The sequence below is a fragment of the Anguilla rostrata genome, chromosome 14 (genome assembly GCF_018555375.3).
Source record: "Anguilla rostrata isolate EN2019 chromosome 14, ASM1855537v3, whole genome shotgun sequence".
In the NCBI taxonomy this organism is placed as follows: Eukaryota; Metazoa; Chordata; class Actinopteri; order Anguilliformes; family Anguillidae; genus Anguilla; species Anguilla rostrata.
In genome coordinates this window covers 36,971,257-36,990,696 of record NC_057946.1, presented here as the reverse complement: position 1 = coordinate 36,990,696, position 19,440 = coordinate 36,971,257, and the positions used below count along the sequence as shown (strand labels likewise).

Genomic DNA, 19,440 nt, shown 5'->3' with positions numbered 1-19,440 from the left:
CGCCGGTTCTTGTCAAATTCGCCTGAAGGAGCCCGATAGATACACACCGTCCTGGCTCATAACTGTCTATGTACTATCCATGTAAGCCAGGCATGGAAGGCATGTATTATGGTGGTCAGCCTCCTACCCTCTGGATTCTTCACCGAACTGAGATTTAACAATAATGCTAAACCCGGGAGCATATATTGAGGAATGATGGCACAAGATAGAGTCGAGTGTAACCACTCCCAAGTTCCACGCATAGTTAAACCCAAATTTTAAATTATCATTAAAATGGAGTCAGATTAATACGAGAGTATAACATAGTAACTGTTACGCTTTCTTGCTGTGGTCATGGATATATCTGTTGTGTTGTTCCGCGCATTTGTGAATTTTCTGATGCTCCCATTAGGATATTGACAGTCCGGCGACAGATCGGATATATCTCTGATGACAGCATAGCCCCGTTTACGAACGGAGAGTAACCTGAATGCTACTGATCCGTTTCAGGCCAGTTTTAAGCGGGATATGAAGCAGCGCCTTCATATCTAACCCGTGGCAACGGAACCAGTGCATTCTTAATTATAATTGTGCCCTGTTCTTACGAACAGAGGAAAAATAACTAACATCTCTGGTTTGAATCACACCAGCCAAGGGAGAACACGCGATACCTTCCCCTCCAGCTACAAACCCTCATTGGTCTAGCTGTGAGGTGTTTACAAGTGGTGACCCCGACGTGATATGGAGTATCTGGAGTGTTCCCTGAAATGTCTGCTGGTGTTTTTCATCCCGGCGTGATACCCTTCACTGTGGGTATCTCGCATTTTCTTCTCTGGGTTTCCTGATCCTTGGTGTGGTGAGTGACACAATTCTCATATATTAGCCTGTGCTAGGGAGAGTTTTTTAGTCACTGTGCAGGGGATCGACATATCCCAGACAGGCCTGGGACCGTAGAAACCAGGCATTTTCCATATTACTACCCTTTGGGGAATGCATAAACAGGGAAAGAGAGAAGCTTAGGCTGGCATGTTGTTAGGAAATGTGTTGTGCTAATACGGCAAAATGCGTTTTAGAAAAAACTAGCCTATAGCAGTAGATGGTTGCGTATGTGTAAGAAATGTAAACGTTTGTAGAAAGGAAGGGAGTTTTGGTGCAAGGCTTACTACTGTTTCTGCGCAGAGGCGCAGAACACCTTACTCAAACTCAGGAGAAATGAGGCACTGGTTAAAAGCCAGTGAATTTTGAAGGTGAACAGAATGGAGTATGAAAGACTAAAAAGCAATAGAAGGTGAACAGTGAGAGAGTTTATAGCTGCCAGTAAGCGTGTGCAATCACAGAATGCACACGCGAAGAAGTTTGAACTTTGCTAGGGGGCTAACCCAGGAAAAGTGGCAGGCTTCTTGTTATATTTAAATTAAATAATATTAAAACACTGCTGAATGCTGAATCAGGTGCATAACCTCGGCTTCGAAGTTCCAGCCCTGAAAGCAGAGTCTGTGCTGATCCTTAAACCCAGGTATGGCCCTGCGGCAGTACACACGTCTCAAGACCTCTGACAGTGCAGACTGCAGCTGCACCAAGTTTTGAAACTGTTCGTATCTGTCCGGAGAAAACCATACTTTAAGTCTCAGAGATCGAGGCCGGTACCAGTGTAGTCACTGAACCTCTGAGTACCGTGCCCGATGTAATGTCACAGGACCGCTGAGTGCCACGGCAAATGCAAGTCTCCATCCCTCTGAAAGTGTAGCCGCAGGCTACAACAAGGGTGGCGACCGTCTGGAATTTGCCGCATGTGGGACTCATGTCTAAAGACCTCTGAAACTGGTGAAAAGGTATCAGGACACAGAACTTCTGCATTTCTGAGGTGCTGGAACCAAGGTCCTTGGCCTGTGTTATCTGTCTCAGTAAACAGTGGTGTACTCTTAATTAAATAAATAGGTTAGGATTTATGAAACAGTTGAGATAAGCCAGTGTAGAAGGTAAAATTCCAACATGGCTTACAACCAACCAAAAAATAGACTTTGGCCTATTATAAATAAAATAATCAATAGCCTAGAGCTAAATTAAGTTATATAGGCATAGGTGTGCCACCATTCACCTTTCTTTAGAAAGCTCGCTTTCAAAAAAGTGTAGTGAATTCTGGTGTACCCTATTGTTTTCATCTGAGTTTTTATTCTGTGTGTCTTAGCGGCACACGGAGGAAATCAGAGGATTTAAACTAATAATATTAAATAATAATATATTAATTATTAACGCATGCCTGTGCACGCCATTTAGAAACTGTTAGAATTCACTAACCGACTTATTTGGGTGCCAATTAAATTAGCTAAGGCATGTTAGATACTAGAGATCTAATGGTATTTTTGTGTGAATTTCACCATAGCACAAAATATATGTTAGAATCTTTAGCAAACCGTTGATAAGCCAGTCAAATGCCATAAATGAACATAAGGTCATCAAGCTTAAACTCAGCTAATAAGGGCCAGTATCATCTGTGCCTGCAAGGAAAATTATTTAAGGAAGAAGTCTTCCAAACTACATATCTCAAATAAATAAATAAATAAATAAGGAGAAGAAGCACTTACTCCTAAGTTTACATAAAGTTTGTCTTTTAACATTAAAATGTTGAAAGGGGTGTCATTTTTTGGCAAGGACTGGCTTACTGGTCTCACTTTATTCTACTTTTCTACATTTTCTCTCCTTAGATCTCCTCCTTCTTTTTCATTTACTGTTCCTCCTCCTCCTTTCTCCCTTCTCCCCATCTGTCTGTCTTGTTCTGTTTCCCCCCCCTTCTCTGTCAGTTGTTGAATATTTAAGGAGCAGTAAACCTACACTCCCAAGACAGTGTCTGATTTTCTTTTTGTTTTTTCATCTTTTTATTTTTGTCAGTTGTGGTTTAACCCCCAAATTATGCAGATAGTAACCATACCTAGATTTTCTCTTCTTTGCACAACTACAGGCAAAGAGTTTCACACCTCATGGTTAGGGGGATTTGTAGGTCCTTTCTGGAAGAATGTTTTAGAAATATGTGAAATTTTCTTAATATTTATGGAATTTCTGTTAATGTTAATGGCAAGTTTCACATTCATTTAAAAAAAAAAAAATATCTGTCACAGACTTTAGGATGCTACAACCCCCGAACACTACTTGTCTTATATGTCTTAAATTGTGCTTTTTGCATTTTTCTTTATTTTTATACCATATGTTCATTATAATGGTTCTTTATTTTTATACTATCATTTTCAAAACCCATCCATACAAAATGTATTGAGTTTTGTCTCCTTTCTTTTTAATTTCCCAAATCCAGTTTATCCAAAATTACAAAGGATATTACCATGAGAAGGACAAAAAACATATTTACCACATAATGCAGTTGTCATGAAAACTCCGAACTACCTCATTCATATATACCATGTCTCACAAACCTTTTTCCCCATAATCCCACCAAGTTTATTAAGGTTCAACCTCCGCACAGCCCCGTGGATGTCAACCTTAAGTACAGTGTCTCCAAGACTTTGCTTCGATAGATTCAATCGAGAGGACACCTCCTGGTACAAAGTTCCTACGTCACTGTCAGCTGTCTTGTGAGTTTTCCTGTGCTTAAGAACACGGCGGGCCCCGACTGATGGAATGGACTTAGTGCAACAGGTCATCTGAGGCACAAAAGTTCCCATCTTCACTCCAACATCTGATCCGTTCCATACCATACACACCTCAACCCACACAACCCTTGATATCAGCCTTCCCAGTTATTCCCACCATCAGCCCTACGACCCTGGACCTCCGGCACCAACCATTTGGGAAAGTGTCCATGACCCCTTGGGAGGACGTTCTGAAGTGTCCCCCATTGGGCCAGAGGGGGGAGCTGTAAGAGGGAAATTATACTGGGACCCAGAAAAGGCTGACATTTGAACGAGCCAGCATGCTGGGACGCAGCGTGTACTTCAAAGGACCCGAGAGCCTTGTGGTAAAACAATAAGTCACTCGGACTTCCTCTGAATGGGCAGGCCATTTGGCTCTCTGGAATGTTACCACCTGGACACAACCAAGATAAGGGGAACTAGTCTCTTTGTCTGTGGTTGTGGGTGTGGGTGTTTTGGGGTCGTAAAGGGTGAAGCGACCTGCACCTGGTGGGGGCACTACACGGGACAGTACCACACTGCCCACATATGGACCCCTCTGACATTACACTTTGTATTTCTTTTCTGGATCTGGACTTTAAATCATCTGTTTATCCTATTTACAAACCCCAGAAAACCGTACAAACCATGCACATGTTTTCATTGTATTATTGTATTATGCATTATGTAATAATAACATGGATTGCATGTACAATGGTTAAACAAAAGGGTATTTTCATGACAACTGCATCATAATATTACATCCACTTGGCATGTTTGGTATGTACATTTTCTCCATGGTTCAAGCCATTGAATGAAATATGTTTCATACCAGATAGAATTTGAAAAAACATAGTTTCAGCAACTCAGGAAAAACCTAACACAATGGAATGTCCTCTCTGGTAATCATCTCCTTTTCCCGATTTCCCCACTGATTGTTTTAACAGCAGCCCCAAATGGTGGGGGCCGAAATTTGAGATTTATGATTCGGACAGGTTAATTTATGGCAATGCCGCCTAGACCAAACGCGGGATTTGGCTTAAAAGGAAGGGAGACAAAGCAATCGAGGAAGATCGTAACCGACTTCCCCACGTTACACATAATCTGTGTGGTGTGTGTAGATTCACAAGGAAGATCGTAATCGACTTCCCACCGTGCACATACTATGTGCGCTGTGTGTAGACAGACAAGGAAGATCGTAATCGACTTCCCTCAGTGCACATACTAGGCTATGTGTTCTGTGTAGAGATAGCCATGGAAGATCGTAATCGACTTCCCACCGTGCACATACTAGGCTATGTGTTCTGTGTGTAGCTAAACAGGCTGGTAAGAACTCTTTTACTCTGTATTTCTGTTTTTAACCTTTATAATTGATTTTGAATTAAAGATAACAACCTACCTGCCTGTTAAATAAATTCTTCTGATTTTAACTTGCGTGGTCTTCATGACTCTAATCCATTTTATCTTCTTTTCAGCCGAAATTCCGTTTAAATACTCAGGGGGGCAATTCTGACTAGGACCTACTGATCAGGGGTCTAGTACAGTAAACGTCTGTAGTGGGGTCTTCAAGTTAGATAGGTGACCACGATCTGCCTGTTAAGGGATTGGTGGTATTGGTTCTGGTGTTTTGGCTTAAGAGAACCCATGGGCGTAGTACGCCGGTTCTTGTCAAATTCGCCTGAAGGAGCCCGATAGATACACACCGTCCTGGCTCATAACTGTCTATGTACTATCCATGTAAGCCAGGCATGGAAGGCATGTATTATGGTGGTCAGCCTCCTACCCTCTGGATTCTTCACCGAACTGAGATTTAACAATAATGCTAAACCCGGGAGCATATATTGAGGAATGATGGCACAAGATAGAGTCGAGTGTAACCACTCCCAAGTTCCACGCATAGTTAAACCCAAATTTTAAATTATCATGTAAAATGGAGTCAGATTAACACGAGAGTAAAATATAGTAACTGTTACGCTTTCTTGCTGTGGTCATGGATATATCTGTTGTGTTGTTCCGCGCATTTGTGAATTTTCTGATGCTCCCATTAGGATATTGACAGTCCGGAAACAGATCGGATATATCTCTGATGACAGCATAGCCCCGTTTACGAACGGAGAGTAACCAGGATGCTACTGATCCGTTTCAGGCCAATTTTAAGCGGGATATGAAGCAGCGCCTTCATATCTAACCCGTGGCAACGGAACCAGTGCATTCTTAATTATAATTGTGCCCTGTTCTTACGAACAGAGGAAAAATAACTAACATCTCTGGTTTGAATCACACCAGCCAAGGGAGAACACGCGATACCTTCCCCTCCAGCTACAAACCCTCATTGGTCTAGCTGTGAGGTGTTTACAAACGGGAACCAATATTGACCTCTTTGCTGAGACAGGGACGGCCAGCCCACCGTCTGACACAGCGCACAATGGTGAGTACGGTACCTCTCTCCAGTGATGTAACGTAGGGCTGAATGGTTTCAAGGTGGAAGCAGCAGTGTATTCATATATTACATCACCATAAGAGGCTTTTAGCGCGGATGCTGGAGGTGAACTCACTCAATGCCACTCGGGGGGAAACTGCGATTTGAGTGCGCGGATTATTTCTAGAGTACATCCAAAGAATCCATCTCTCCTCATCATCTGTGCTCCCCAGCTCCCAGTCCCGGCCCTGCTGCTCTATCGGTGCACATGTAAGTCCCAGCATGCCGTTCTCCCTGCCTGTGCTACCCAGGATGCAGCAGGCACAATTTACCCGCAGGTTTCAGGATTTGCCCTTTGGGTAGTGCGGTTCATATGCAGCGGTGCTTTAGCGATGTTAAGCATGCACTCGCTGGTCTGGGAACGGTGTTAGCCAGGGCACGCGTTGTCGTTCATATACATCGGCTGAACGGCCTAATGGCCTCTTCTAAGTGCATTCTGATTCGCCCTGGATGACGCTGTCTGCAAAGTGAACGGGCGACAGTGTCGTTTCATTGGACGCAGGCTGAAGACCCACCTCTCCAGACTATGCCCTATGACTCACCTCCCCTCACGCCCCCGAGCGCCTGTTGTTTGGTTAAGTGAGAGATTACTACAGTGTGAGCAGGGCGTCTTATGTTTTGCATGTGCTGTGCTGTGGCTCTAGATTGGCTTGGTTATTTACATTATGGTTTGAGCACGTAGGAGTGTTATTAGCTGTAGCTATGTCACTGTCGATCGTATAACTCATTTTCTCACATTGTAAGGTACTGTAGGTCACACATGACTGCCTGCATTTTGTCTTTTGCAGTCACCTGTCATTATGTAGACCTTACACCGGAAACAAGTGTTAGCTCACAAACTGAGGTGATCACATGAGGTCTCCAGCAGGTGACGAAACTGATGAGTGAGTACGAGTACCTTTATATTTAATGTCCCACAATCCAGAGAAGTTCAGGGCAAAATTCATGCCCTAGAACAACATTTCCCTACTTTACAAAAATCTCCATTAAAATCAAAAAGCGAGGTGAAAAAGCTATAGAATTACATGAATTGGAAGAAAAAATGGGAACACAAGCATATTAACTGAAAGTTAATATAACTGAAAAGGTACATTAATTGGAACAATCGGAATGCAAATTAAACATCACTGGGTCCTCGGCTTTTCCGCACTTTGTCGAAACATTTTTTATTTAAAATCGCCCCTGTATTTACCCCATATCGAGTGGGCCCTTTTGGGATTTCCCAATGCGCTCCACCCAGCCATTGCCCAGCTCCTCCTCTGTGAGGAGGACGGTGAGAAGGGCTGGGGAACACAGCACAGGCTTTGTGTGCGTTTCCCCTCCAGGTCAAGCAGATCAACCCCACTGCGTTTCTGAGACTACCATAAAAATCAGTTACAATCTGAGTGCCCTGCGGTGGACTGGCGAACTGTCCAGGGTGTATTCCTGCCTCTTGCCCATTGCATGCTGGGATATACTCCAGCACCTCCCTTGACCCTGACCAGGAATAAACTGGTTAGATAATGGATGGATGGATGGATGGATGGACGTTATAATCTGAGACTGTTGAAAAGATCAGCACCAGAGTCATTCACATAGTATGTGGGAAAACCTCTTGGGCCTCTACACTTGTGCACAGGTGATATAGAACACATTGTATTAGCATATTTGCTCACAAATATTGGGTCATCCTCGTTTACGTCCTGGAATGAAATCATGCATTTAGACAAATACACCAGCCAAATATACTGTAAAAATCTGTGCTGTCTTATTAGAATCTATTCAATGACCTCATCTGAGACCACTTTTCTTTTCGAGTACAATTGAGATGATTCATCTCCCTTCTCTTGGAGGTGGTGCGTAGTTTGAGTTCGAGAAGGAATACAAACATTACATAATACAGATATATCATTTAGTTTATAGAGCACGTCATAGCCTTAAATCAGGGATTCCAATCACTGTTGCATATTAAGACCATCAGGCTTTAATCTCGAAGATCTGTGACACTCACTGCTTCATTTATAATGGTGTGTATGGAGTCCAGCCTGTCATAGATCTGGAATCCCTCCCTAATTGTGGATTCAAGCATAGAGACTCAAGTGAAGAGACCGAAAGCTGACATGAAATGTAAGACTTACACACCGATCAAACCACAGGCTACATTTTCAAACACCGAACGATGTCACACACGTATTTGTGATTTTTCTCCACTCACAAGGGCCTCCTTCCTTTCAGCACTGCAGCGCTGCAAGGCCACATTCTTCTGTGAAAGGAAATGTTTAAGTCAGAACCGTGGTGTACTAAAGAATAAAAGACACTCTGGGGTATTTTGTCCCAAGTGGGGATTCATATGGTAGAGAGCCTATTGGTTAGCAGTAATGTGCTATAAAAATTGGCATCACGTACTTGGAGAAGCCTTTTGTCACATTGCTTCTGGGATCAATGTAAACGATATGACGTTGTCAATAAAAACAAAAGCAAAGGGCATTAAATTGTCAGCCTCCACTTCCTGCATCTAAACCCACCGTGACTGTAAGGACACAACACGAACAACAAGAACGTGACAATAATATAGATGCAGTTTGTTGGTAACAAGGTCATAGTACAGCTGACGCCTTTTTTTTCTAAACATCCTTTAAGACTGGTTTTCATTTTCAAGTTAATATAGAAAAGTCATCTTGCCTTGAGAAATTGCCTTGGTGGAACCAATTTTTTCCTGAACACCCCTTGGTGTTACATCCTCTCTTGAACATTGTCTATTTGTGGGTCTTTTCATTGAAAAAACACAATAAACATCTTGGACAGAAAAAAGGCCCAGATCTCTCACTCCATGATTTTAATAATAATAATAATACATTTATTTTATATAGCGCTTTTCATGAACTCAAAGACGCTTTACAATAAGTGGTACATACATACATACATACATACATACAATGAAACATACAATTCAGAGACAAATAAAAACATTTTAAAAAATGGGGGGAAGACAAACATCAAGGGAAAGGATTTAAGTTTTCTAAAACTTAAATCCTTGGAGGTGTTTGCTCAATGAAGGACCTCAGAACAAAACAGGTGTTGTATTTTCACGTGGGAATTATATAGCTAAAGGATGTGCTCCCTCCTGGATATGTCTTCCATCATTCCCCCCCTCTGTACAGGGATGTGGTTCCTATGAAAGAAGGCTTGGGTCACAGATGGCTGATAATGTTGCTCTGGGGGAACAGGGTGGTGGATTACTGTGTCTTCTCTCATATTATATGGGAAATAAATTATGGAGATAAGCACTTTATTATTAAATTTTTTTAACCTCTATTCCACAATGAGTTTAGTTAATTAATGATAATAAAATAAACTTTGGATTAAGCACACACAATCTGCTAGTTAATTGTTCTTAGGGCTATTTTTATGTAATCTTATCAAGATCTTGTGTGGATCCTTCAAAGTAAAGTCCTTCAAAATATTGGAATAGGATCTAGGATCCTTCAGAACGCTGGAATCGGATCTAGAATGGGCTAGCAAGCATGAAACTACAAGATCCAAGTTAATATCTCTACAAAGGACCACAGTCCTAGTTGCTACGGTGCATGATCCTACTAATTAACTTAAGATATTATGGCAGATCCTGGTCTTCACAGGATTTCACTGGGATGAAGTGAAATCCTTATCGGGATATTTGAGAGAGGATCCTACTTGCAGCCAGGATCTTGCCCAGGATCTTGTTCCAAATTAGGATCCTGGGAGGATCTTTGAAGATCCTACAGGGTCCTGGGAATTGTATTTTTTAAATTTTATTTATTTTTTTACAATGGAGACCATGGAAATCGGCAGTGCACTGGGACCCAGTACAGCACAGCTCTTAAAGGGAATGAAAATAGGTAATTTGATTGGCTGTGGTTGAATCCAGCTGCATCAAACCCACTGATATCTCACCATACAACACATGTTCTCAGAACAACACTTGTACCTTAAGACTTTTTGGGGAAACAACTCATCAGAACTATCTCACAAACTGGATGGTCCCTGACATGGTGAAAACATGTGAGCTGGCACCACAGCTAAAACCAGGTTTGTGTTTCAAGTTCTCACAGCGACAGGACTGTTCCAAATGCATTTATATTCATGCATTTCTGCTTGTACTTTAGGCCTCCTCCTGAATTATTCAAATCCAATTTGACAAATGTATCAAAAAAAAGTTTTTTTTTTTGTTCTCGAATCTGCTGTTTGCTCAAGTGATTAAACGGTGAAGCTGTTGTATTATCTTGTCCCAGTGATTAGACTCTTGTTTTCTTGGAATTTCCATTGCTTTGGTCTGGTAGGTGAACACGGGGCCGGGATGTACGTCCTCTTAGTCGGGCAGGATGGGTTGATTTCCGACTTACCTATGTTACACACCATCCACAACCAGCCCATCAGGTACAGCGAATCAAAGGCACTCCTTTAAATTTTACCCAAGCCCTGCCCTCACACACATCCCCACCCACACACACACTGCACCACCACACCATACATCGGTACAGTGAATCAAGGCATATTTTAAATTTACCCAAAGCCCCTGCCCCCTCAACACACACTCACCCACCCATACACACACACACGCACTCACACACACCATACCCCATCAGGTACAGTGAATCAAAGGCACTATTTTTAAATTTACCCAAAGCCCCCGCCCCCTCAACACACACTCACCCACCCATACACACACACACACACACACACGCACACAAGCTGTACCTCAGTCTGACATGATGACGTTCTTTTCTAAGAAAGTCTATGTTCTAACCTTTAAATAAATGTTAAACGATTCAGGTACTGTCCTTTATCACCCTCAGTGGTGACATCAGATCAGAGAAATACGAACAGGAAGTTGCAGCTCTGATTCTGTCTGCTGGGTTAATTGCTGTTTACAATTACACAGAACCCATTCCGTGATGTGGCTTACAAAAACAAGCCAGAACAGCCAATTCAGGCAGATACACACAGAAGAGTAGGCATGCACACACTCACACATAATAAATATAAATATATTTTAAAAATGGTAAAAAGAGAATTATAATTTCACTTATCACGGGTGTTTTTGACAATCTGCTATTAGCGTTAGCCGTGATAATAATTTAGCAGACTCGGCTGTGCGGTGTTAGAAACTCGACATAAACGTGCCGTAAATGTCTTGCTCGTTAGCGCGCGGCTGGAATGGGCACCGATCCGGGTTTACCGATGCACCTGCGCCTCATCTGGGAATCCAGAGGTGCCGGAAATAAGCCAACAGGCAGAAGCCACGGAAATGACCTTGACGAAAAGGGCGAACGTCGTGAGTCAGGTGAACGGAGAACGGATGTGTTCGCCCCCTCTCTCTCTTCCCCCTCTCCCTCCCTCCCTCCACTGCTTGCACCCCGCCCTCCGTCTGTCCCCTCGTCAGCGTCAGTTTCAATAGCGGCTCTTATGGAGCTGGGCTTTGGAAGGTTGCAGGTTTGAGTCTGAACCAGCGCAGTGTCCTTTATTACGGTAGCTAATGTGACTCGTTGTAAGAAAAAAAATTACACAACATTCTACATAGCACCCATTTATACAGCTGGATGTATATTGAGACAATGTCCTACCCGGGAATTGAACATGTGCCCGGTTACAAGACCAGCTCCTTACCCATTATACTACACAACCTATCTTTATACAGTGGATAATATATCTGGCCTAGTCCAGAGGTTTGCGGGTTCAAACCCAGGTGACAAGTGCTTGAGCTGTGGTCTGGAGGAACTTGCCTGGAGTGTGTTAAATCACGTCCCATGAGGCAGCCGGCTGGACTGTAATTAACGGTATGTTCAGCTGATTCTGAACGCATGTGTGCACAGAGGTGTTATGGGGCTGATGCCTAGACCCAGCCTGATTGATCCTCCTCACCTCAGTGAGGAGCCCTCTCCGATTGGTCCTCCTGTCACCGTGGCGAGGAGAATGGAATGTGAGCGCGAGGTCCGCTGAGCTCATTACTCTGCTCTGGTATGCATGGAATAAATCACAGGCGCTGTTCCCCCATACACCGCCATCAGAGCGCTGCTGACAGCTCAGAGCTGAAGCAGCCTTTTACAGACAAGGAGCGGGACAGGGAGCGGGGCAGGGAGAGGGGCAGGGAGCGGGACAGGGAGAGGGGCAGGGAGCGGGGCAGGGAGCGGGACAGGGAGCGGGACAGGGAGGGGACAGGGAGAGGGGCAGGGAGCGGGACAGGGAGCGGGACAGGGAGCGGGGCAGGGAGCGGGACAGGGAGCAGGACAGGGAGCGGGGCAGGGAGAGCAGGAGGGCAGGGACGGGACAGGGAGCGGGACAGGGAGAGGGAGCAGGGACGGAGGGGCAGGGAGCGGGACAGGGAGCGGGACAGGGAGAGGGGCAGGGAGAGGGACAGGGAGCGGGACAGGGAGAGGGGCAGGGAGAGGGACAGGGAGAGGGACAGGGAGCGGGACAGGGAGAGGGACAGGGAGAGGGGCAGGGAGCGGGACAGGGAGAGGGGAGGGAGAGGGGCAGGGAGCGAGACAGGGAGCGGGACAGGGAGAGGGGCAGGGAGAGGGGCAGGGAGCGGGACAGGGAGCGGGACAGGGAGCAGGTCCCTTTTAAAGACAGGAATTAAATTAAAGCAGCGGTAGCTATCTGTTTATTGTTTTTAGAAAGATATTTGGGAATGGTCTTGCTTAATTTGCAACAATCACGGAAACATCTGCTGTGAGAGAAATCCAGCACCATACACTGCATTTACATCCTCAAATTCTGCTTTCTAAAAACAGGAATTTGGCCCAAGTTTAATTCGTGAACCAATCAACAATGAGACTGACCTTGCACATTCACATCTGTACACATAGATAGCTGCAAATGTTTGTGAAAGAGTTTCACCAGTGGCAGACAAAAGAGAGTTGGGTAGAATTTGCTCTAAATCTAGAATAAACAAAGGAGCAAAATACAAAGCTTGCATTGTTTAGACCGCACAGATATGTAGCACTAAATTTCAAGACACCATTAAGTATATCAGGTAGATAGCTAACTGTAGGCTGGTGAACTTAGCAACTTTAGACTAGTGGCCTTAGCGAAGTCATCACTTCATTAGCTTCCTAACTCGGTGACCAAATGGAAAATGTACGTTATGTTTTGTATGTGATGTATCGTCCTGGAGCCTCCTCTTCCTCAGCAGGTTCCTCCTCTTCCTCAGCAGTTTCTTTTGGATAGTCTGCTGTCCTGGAGCTCCCTTTTCTTCCTCAGTAGGGTCCTCCTCTTCCTCAGCAGTCTCTTTAGGATAGCCTGCTGTTCTGGGTCACTCATGCTTTTCAGCCACTGAAGTGCTAACATATGAAATAAAAAATCTCTAATTTTGGTATTTGAGCGTGTGTGTGGTAAATGTGGTTAAAAGACACCTTTTTTCATGATCTGCAAGATAGTTTAGCATTGGCTAAACTGAAAATCGGTAATGAAGTCAGTGCACCAGGATTACCGCTGGCAAAAAAGCTTTATTCCTCTGTGGAGAACCACAGCTTTGACCCGCACTGGGTCTCTGCCAGGACGGCTGTGCCCTGTTGGCCCCTGGCAAGGTGCGCAGTCCCAGTGTGGGTCCAGACATGGATCCCCCCGTTGGATGAAGTTTTTCTGGGAGCAGAAATCACTGTGCATTGGACCTCGTTCCTGATGTTCACGTGGAACTTTGGTCTGGCACCTGCATTATTCATTTGGATGCGCATCATTCATTTCCCTCTTCTTCTTTGTTTTTTTTCCTTTTCTCCATAGTTGCGAAATCCACATGTATTCAAACACAAATTCCTTGCGTTGTAAACATATCCTGTTATACTGCCTTTTATTTATAACTTATAACCATGTCAGTAAAGAGGAAATATTTATGCGTCGTGCACTGGTTTCTCTCTTCTGCCATCTTTCCTTTGCATCTGAGAATTGAAGGGGTGACCTGGACCCGTTTCAGTAACTGACTCCGCAACGCGCCGCTGGAAACTCGGAGAAATGAATAAATCAGGAAGTACAGAAGCCTGTTGTGTCACCTTCAACTTTAATAATTCAAGAAGTGAGGAGGAAAACAGCAAACAGAAAATCACACAGGAACCCCGTGCTCGGTGGACTCTTTCCAATGGACCGTGTCGACGAAGCTCGCCGTTTTTCGAATCTGGGACTGACCCCCGTATTCTAACCGAACTCTGCCCCGGCGTGTCGGCAGAGCGGTCGTCTGCGACCGACGGGAGCCGCCGGTTCCCGCGCAATCCGAGCGGAAGGGCGAGAGGTCGGGCGCGAGTCCCGCGAGCGTCCTCGAGGATCCGTCGCCGCCGACGACGAGGGCGGGCCGCCGGCCCGGAGGTGAAGCGGACCGAGCCGGCGCGTGTGTGTCCGCCGGAATCCGCCCGCGACGGCGCGAAACGCAAACCCCCGCCAGTGGGACCTCCTCGCCAACCCGCCAGACCAGACCACGAGCCGCCGTTCTGGCCAACGGCGGTAAACTCCGCAGCCCCTCCCGCTGTCCGCTGTTCGCAGTCTGTTTCAGCCAGAGAGGGAACATAAGACCGAAAGAATAACTAAACAAATAAATAAAAGAAACGCAAGAGAGATGGCATACACCAAACGAGAGTTTTTAAACGAAGACTGGGTGCGCGCTATCGACTGCTGTGTCATACTCAGTACACTCAGAGTCCCCAGTGCACCCCGCTCTTATTGTGACGCCGTTGAACTCAGCAGGAAGTGAATAAATTAACCGGGAGATTTACATGGCTTCCCCCCGCCGTCGATTCGAAGGCATACGAGCGCTTGACACATCCGCTTCCCGTGCTTTAGAAGAACCCTGGGTGCGCGTGGAAAGGTAAACACAACAAACAAACAAAAAAGATCTATTTGCAGAGCAGCGACACGGTGGCATTTTCCGGTGAATCGAGGAAACATTCCATACAGTTTACAGCACACGCCTTCCATTTTAGCAACAGGCTTCAGATCAGAATGCCGTGTTTTTATTTATAGTCACATGCATAACTCAGAGCTGGTCTCGTCCGTGAAAAAATAACGATAAACGGAAAACACGACTCATGAATTAGAATATTAACAAAATGCTAAAAATTTTTACAAAACACCATAAAACCTTCTTAAATGTATCTCTGATTCAATTTAACTACTTATCAATATAACACTCTAAGAAAATACAGATCCACATATTGTTTGATCAATTTTTAGTGCATTAATCTGGAGAATTGATGTGATGTAAACTACATCAAAAACAATCATTAAATGAAAGTACCCTAATCATAAATACATAAATAACACATAAATAATGAAGACCAAAATACATAAGCAATGATAACTCAAAATTAAATGAAACACGTTATTGAGCAAATAAAAAAAAAAAACACATTTCATTTGCATTTCCTATATCCAGGATTGATTTTCTTCCAAAAATCCAGTCTTTTAATTGATATTTTCTTCTACCCAGTAACTTATGAAAAATGACCCATTGTCAGTTCCCATGGCAACGAAAGTAATGAAAGTTCTCCTTGCAGTTGTTGTGGTAAAGTTCCAGTTTCAACTCTGTTTTCATTGTACGATAGCCAAAGAGGTCCAGTGTACTTACCCTGCCTGAAGGCATACAGGCGGCGTCCGTATTCCCCAAAAAAAAGAAAAAAGAAAATCAAAAAGTGGGGAACAAAATGAAATAAAATCCTATGCAGTGTTTGTAGAGACATTTTCCCCTAATCTCTCCATGTAGTTCCGGAGCTCAGTGGAGTCTCCGAGCTCCACGTCCTGGCAGACCCAGGTGATGTCGCCGCCGGGCACGCCGGTCAGGTGACCCACGCCTTGGCGGGCGCCGACGGGCAGGGGCACGGCGGTGAAGGTGCTGAACTTTACCCGCTTGCGCTTGGTGGTGGGCGAGTTGAGCGACTCGCTCTTGTGGTCGCCGCCCGGTCCGCCGCCGTTGCCGTTGCCGCCGCCGCCGTCGGCGGACCGGTGCACCTGGCCCTGGACGTTCTTCTGCGCGGCGCCGTTGAGCAGGTGGCTGCCCTCCTCGAACCCGGCGCCCGGGTCCAGGGCGGTGGTGCTCTCGTCCGGCTCGGAGCACAGGCTGGGCTGGCTGTCCAGCAGCTCCCCCCGGTTACCCAGCCACACCCAGTCGTGGGCGTGGTTCATGGCCTCGGGCCCCTCCCCCGTGGGCAGCTGCTTGTGGCGGTACTTGAGGGCGTAGGAGACGCAGTTGATGAGGAAGACGAGGATGGCCAGGCAGAAGACGCCCAGCAGGGCGTACATGCCGATCTCCAGGTCGGTCAGACCCCGGGGGGCCTGCAGCAGGTCGTCCTCCAGGTTGCGGTTGCGCGGGAGGTCCGCCTGCGCGGGGAAGTCCACGGGGACGTCCCGCGGGCGGGCCCCCTCGTCCCGGGCCACGGCGGACTTGGCAGTGGCGGCGGTGCCCCTCCCGGTGGCCCCGCCCTCCACGCCGGACACGGAGCTCCCGTAGTACGGCGCGTCCGCCCCCGGGCGACGCCCGCGTCCCCCGGCCCGGGTCTCCGCCCCCTCCTCTCCCCCCTCTCCCTCCGGCCCGGGGGGGGCGCCGAACCTGACGCGGACGCCGGCGTTGCCGGCGGCGAGGACGCCGCGGCGATCGGGGGCTTGGCAGCGCTCGCTGGCGGACATCTCCACCCTCACCAGCAGCCCCTGGCCCTCGCTCTCGGCCACGATGACCGGCCACTTCCACACCGCGCCCTGCCGCACGCCCACCACCGCCGGGTCCAGCGAGCTGGCCGTCAGCAGGAAGTGGGCGGGGTCGTACAGGTCCAGGGGGGTCATGGAGCCGTCGCTGAACTGCAGCCACGCGCTGATTAGAGACTCCTGAGGAGACACAGGAGCCATGTTAACACACACACTCACACAGACACACGCACACACACACACTCACACACACTCACACTCACACTCACACACTCCTTAGAGAGCACAGAACAGTGAGCAGGCCTCACTTTCTCCCTGTTCCAACCTCTACCCCATCTCTGTCCCTGTGTCCCAGCCTCTAACCCATCTCTGTCCCTGTGTCCCAAACTCTAACCAAATCTCTGTCCCTGTGTCCCATCCCAGCGCTGTCACTTGGATACGGGACAGTAGCCCTCCCTGGGACCCCCTGTGGTGGGACGGGCAGTTACCTGCTTGGGGCTGTGCAGCACCTCCTGCGTGGTCGCCGTGGCGACGATGGCCCTGTTGCTTCCGGGGCTGAGCTGCAGGGAGAGGGAGAGGCCGGAGACCAGCTGCACCCCCAGCTCTGTGATGGACACCCTGTCATCCAGCACCTTCACCGACCTTTCACCCAGGACCGAGTCCGAGAGAGGAGACAGCACCTGCACCGGCGCACACACACAGACAGGGGGCGCCACACATTAGTAATACAGACACAATGTACCTACACACACACACACACAGACAGGGGGCACTACACAACATTAATACAGGCTCACCTGCACCTACACACACACACACACACAGACAGGGGGCGCTACACAACATTAATACAGACTCACCTGCACCAGCGCACACATACAGGCAGGGGGCGCCACACATTATTAATACAGACAGCGCACAGACAGACAGACAGGATAAGGCTTTGCCTGCAGAAACAGCGTGCTGTGCAGCGTAACAGGACGAGCTCGTTCACAGCTAAACGCCTCGCTCTCGTGCTCACACGTCCGTTTCCTCACTATAATTACGTGTCAGTTACAATTTACCCTCCGCTCTGAACAGGCCGAAAAAAACTGCCTCTTCGCAAAATTTAAAAATACAACCCAAATAAATAATAATTTATTTCGGTCCTGCTCCAGCCAATCAAAAATGAGCTGATGCCATTTTTGATGAGGGACGAGGAGTGGCTGTGGACAGAGGATGATCAAACCAGCTGATCCAAACAGAACGACCTGGCAGTAGAACATCAAGGACTTAAGTGAGGCTGTAACTCTGGGCATATAGCAGAATTAGCTAATTAAAAGAACTTAGTAGGATACCTTCAGCTCTTGAATCACTTATATGAATTTGGTATCGGCCGAATATGTGATATTATGCTTTGGTTAAGATGATCTATTAATGCGTAATTTTAATAATAATTAATTTAATTATTAATTTAAGTGGCAAATTTATATTTTGCATATTTAATTTATGAGACTGATTATAACATGCTGGCACCACCTGTGAGGATATTGATGTATGTCTTCTACATGGTGCTCCACTATGAGAAGTAGCGGCATGTCCCCGACACCAGGCCCAGCTGGTTCTGTTCTGCATGTTCTGATCCCAGCCTCAGCTGGTTCTGCTCTGTGGTTCTGATCCCAGCCCCAGCTGGTTCTGTTCTGCAGGTTCTGATCCCAGCCTCAGCTGGTTCTGCTCTGTGGTTCTGATCCCAGCACCAGCTGGTTCTTTGATTTTGATCCAGCCCCAGCTGGTTCTGCTCTGTGGTTCTAATCCCAGCACCAGCTGGTTCTTTGATTTTGATCCAGCCCCAGCTGGTTCTGTTCTGCAGGTTCTGATCCCAGCCCCAGCTGGTTCTGCTCTGTGGTTCTGATCCCAGCACCTGCTGGTTCTTTGATTTTGATCCAGCCTCAGCTGGTTCTGCTCTGTGGTTCTGATCCCAGCCCCAGCTGGTTCTGTGGGTTCTGACCTGCAGAGACTCAGGCTTTGAGCGGCAGCCTCCGGCTCACCCACCCTGCTCCTAAAACAACAGGCCTTTCAGGGAAAGCAGCCGTGCTGGAGCATGATTGACACATGAAACTTGTCATACAAACACACCATGCCCCACATATTGTGTTTACACCCAACCTCCCATTAAGAGGTCACCTAGACCTGAACACCACCCGGGAGCCCACACCTCCAGTGGGATAGGAATAATGTCAACACTTGAAAATACAATCAATTAAAATGAAAAAGAACAGAAAAAATTGATCTTGAAAGGCAGAATCTCAATAGTTTGTGTGTGGAGCTGCTTCACCCCCCCACCCCTGTCTCCAGGGCCGCAGTGGTTATTGTTGCTGCCCCAGGGAACGCTCAGCCAATTTGGTCTCGATCTGGCAGTTAAACGCGTTCTCATCCATCGTCCTCTTCCCCCGTAAACGTCCTCACAGAAGCGCCGTCTGCTTTTCCGCCATGTACCGCCTCCCCTCAGACCGCTGACCCGAAACACATTCGATTTCGCAGGTGGGAAAAAAGCCAACGGCAAATCTGTCACTGACGTCGCACAGCCTTTCCTTAAAAATCTGCATTAGCGACTCATAATTACCTTATTTCAGTTGGCTTCAGTAAATTACGGTAAGAGCAGTTCTTTAAAGTTTACAGAAGGAAAAAACTGTAATTAGCCGGTTTATTAGGTGGCAGGACATTTGGTAATTGAGCCCACGG

General features: G+C 46.7%; 1 protein-coding gene across 1 annotated transcript in view; it reads right to left on the bottom strand.

Annotated features, from left to right (window-relative positions):
* Positions 1–14,091: 14,091 nt before the first annotated feature.
* The window catches only part of LOC135239565 (transmembrane protein 132D-like), a 153,753-nt gene continuing 148,404 nt past the window's right edge, over positions 14,092–19,440 (bottom strand). The window contains exons 8-9 of the mRNA XM_064308307.1: positions 17,208–17,399; positions 14,092–16,899 (exon numbers count right to left, since the gene is read on the bottom strand). Of these exons, the coding sequence (XP_064164377.1) occupies positions 15,739–16,899; positions 17,208–17,399 (1,353 nt within the window). The 3' untranslated portion in view covers positions 14,092–15,738. The remainder of the gene's footprint in view (positions 16,900–17,207; positions 17,400–19,440) is intronic.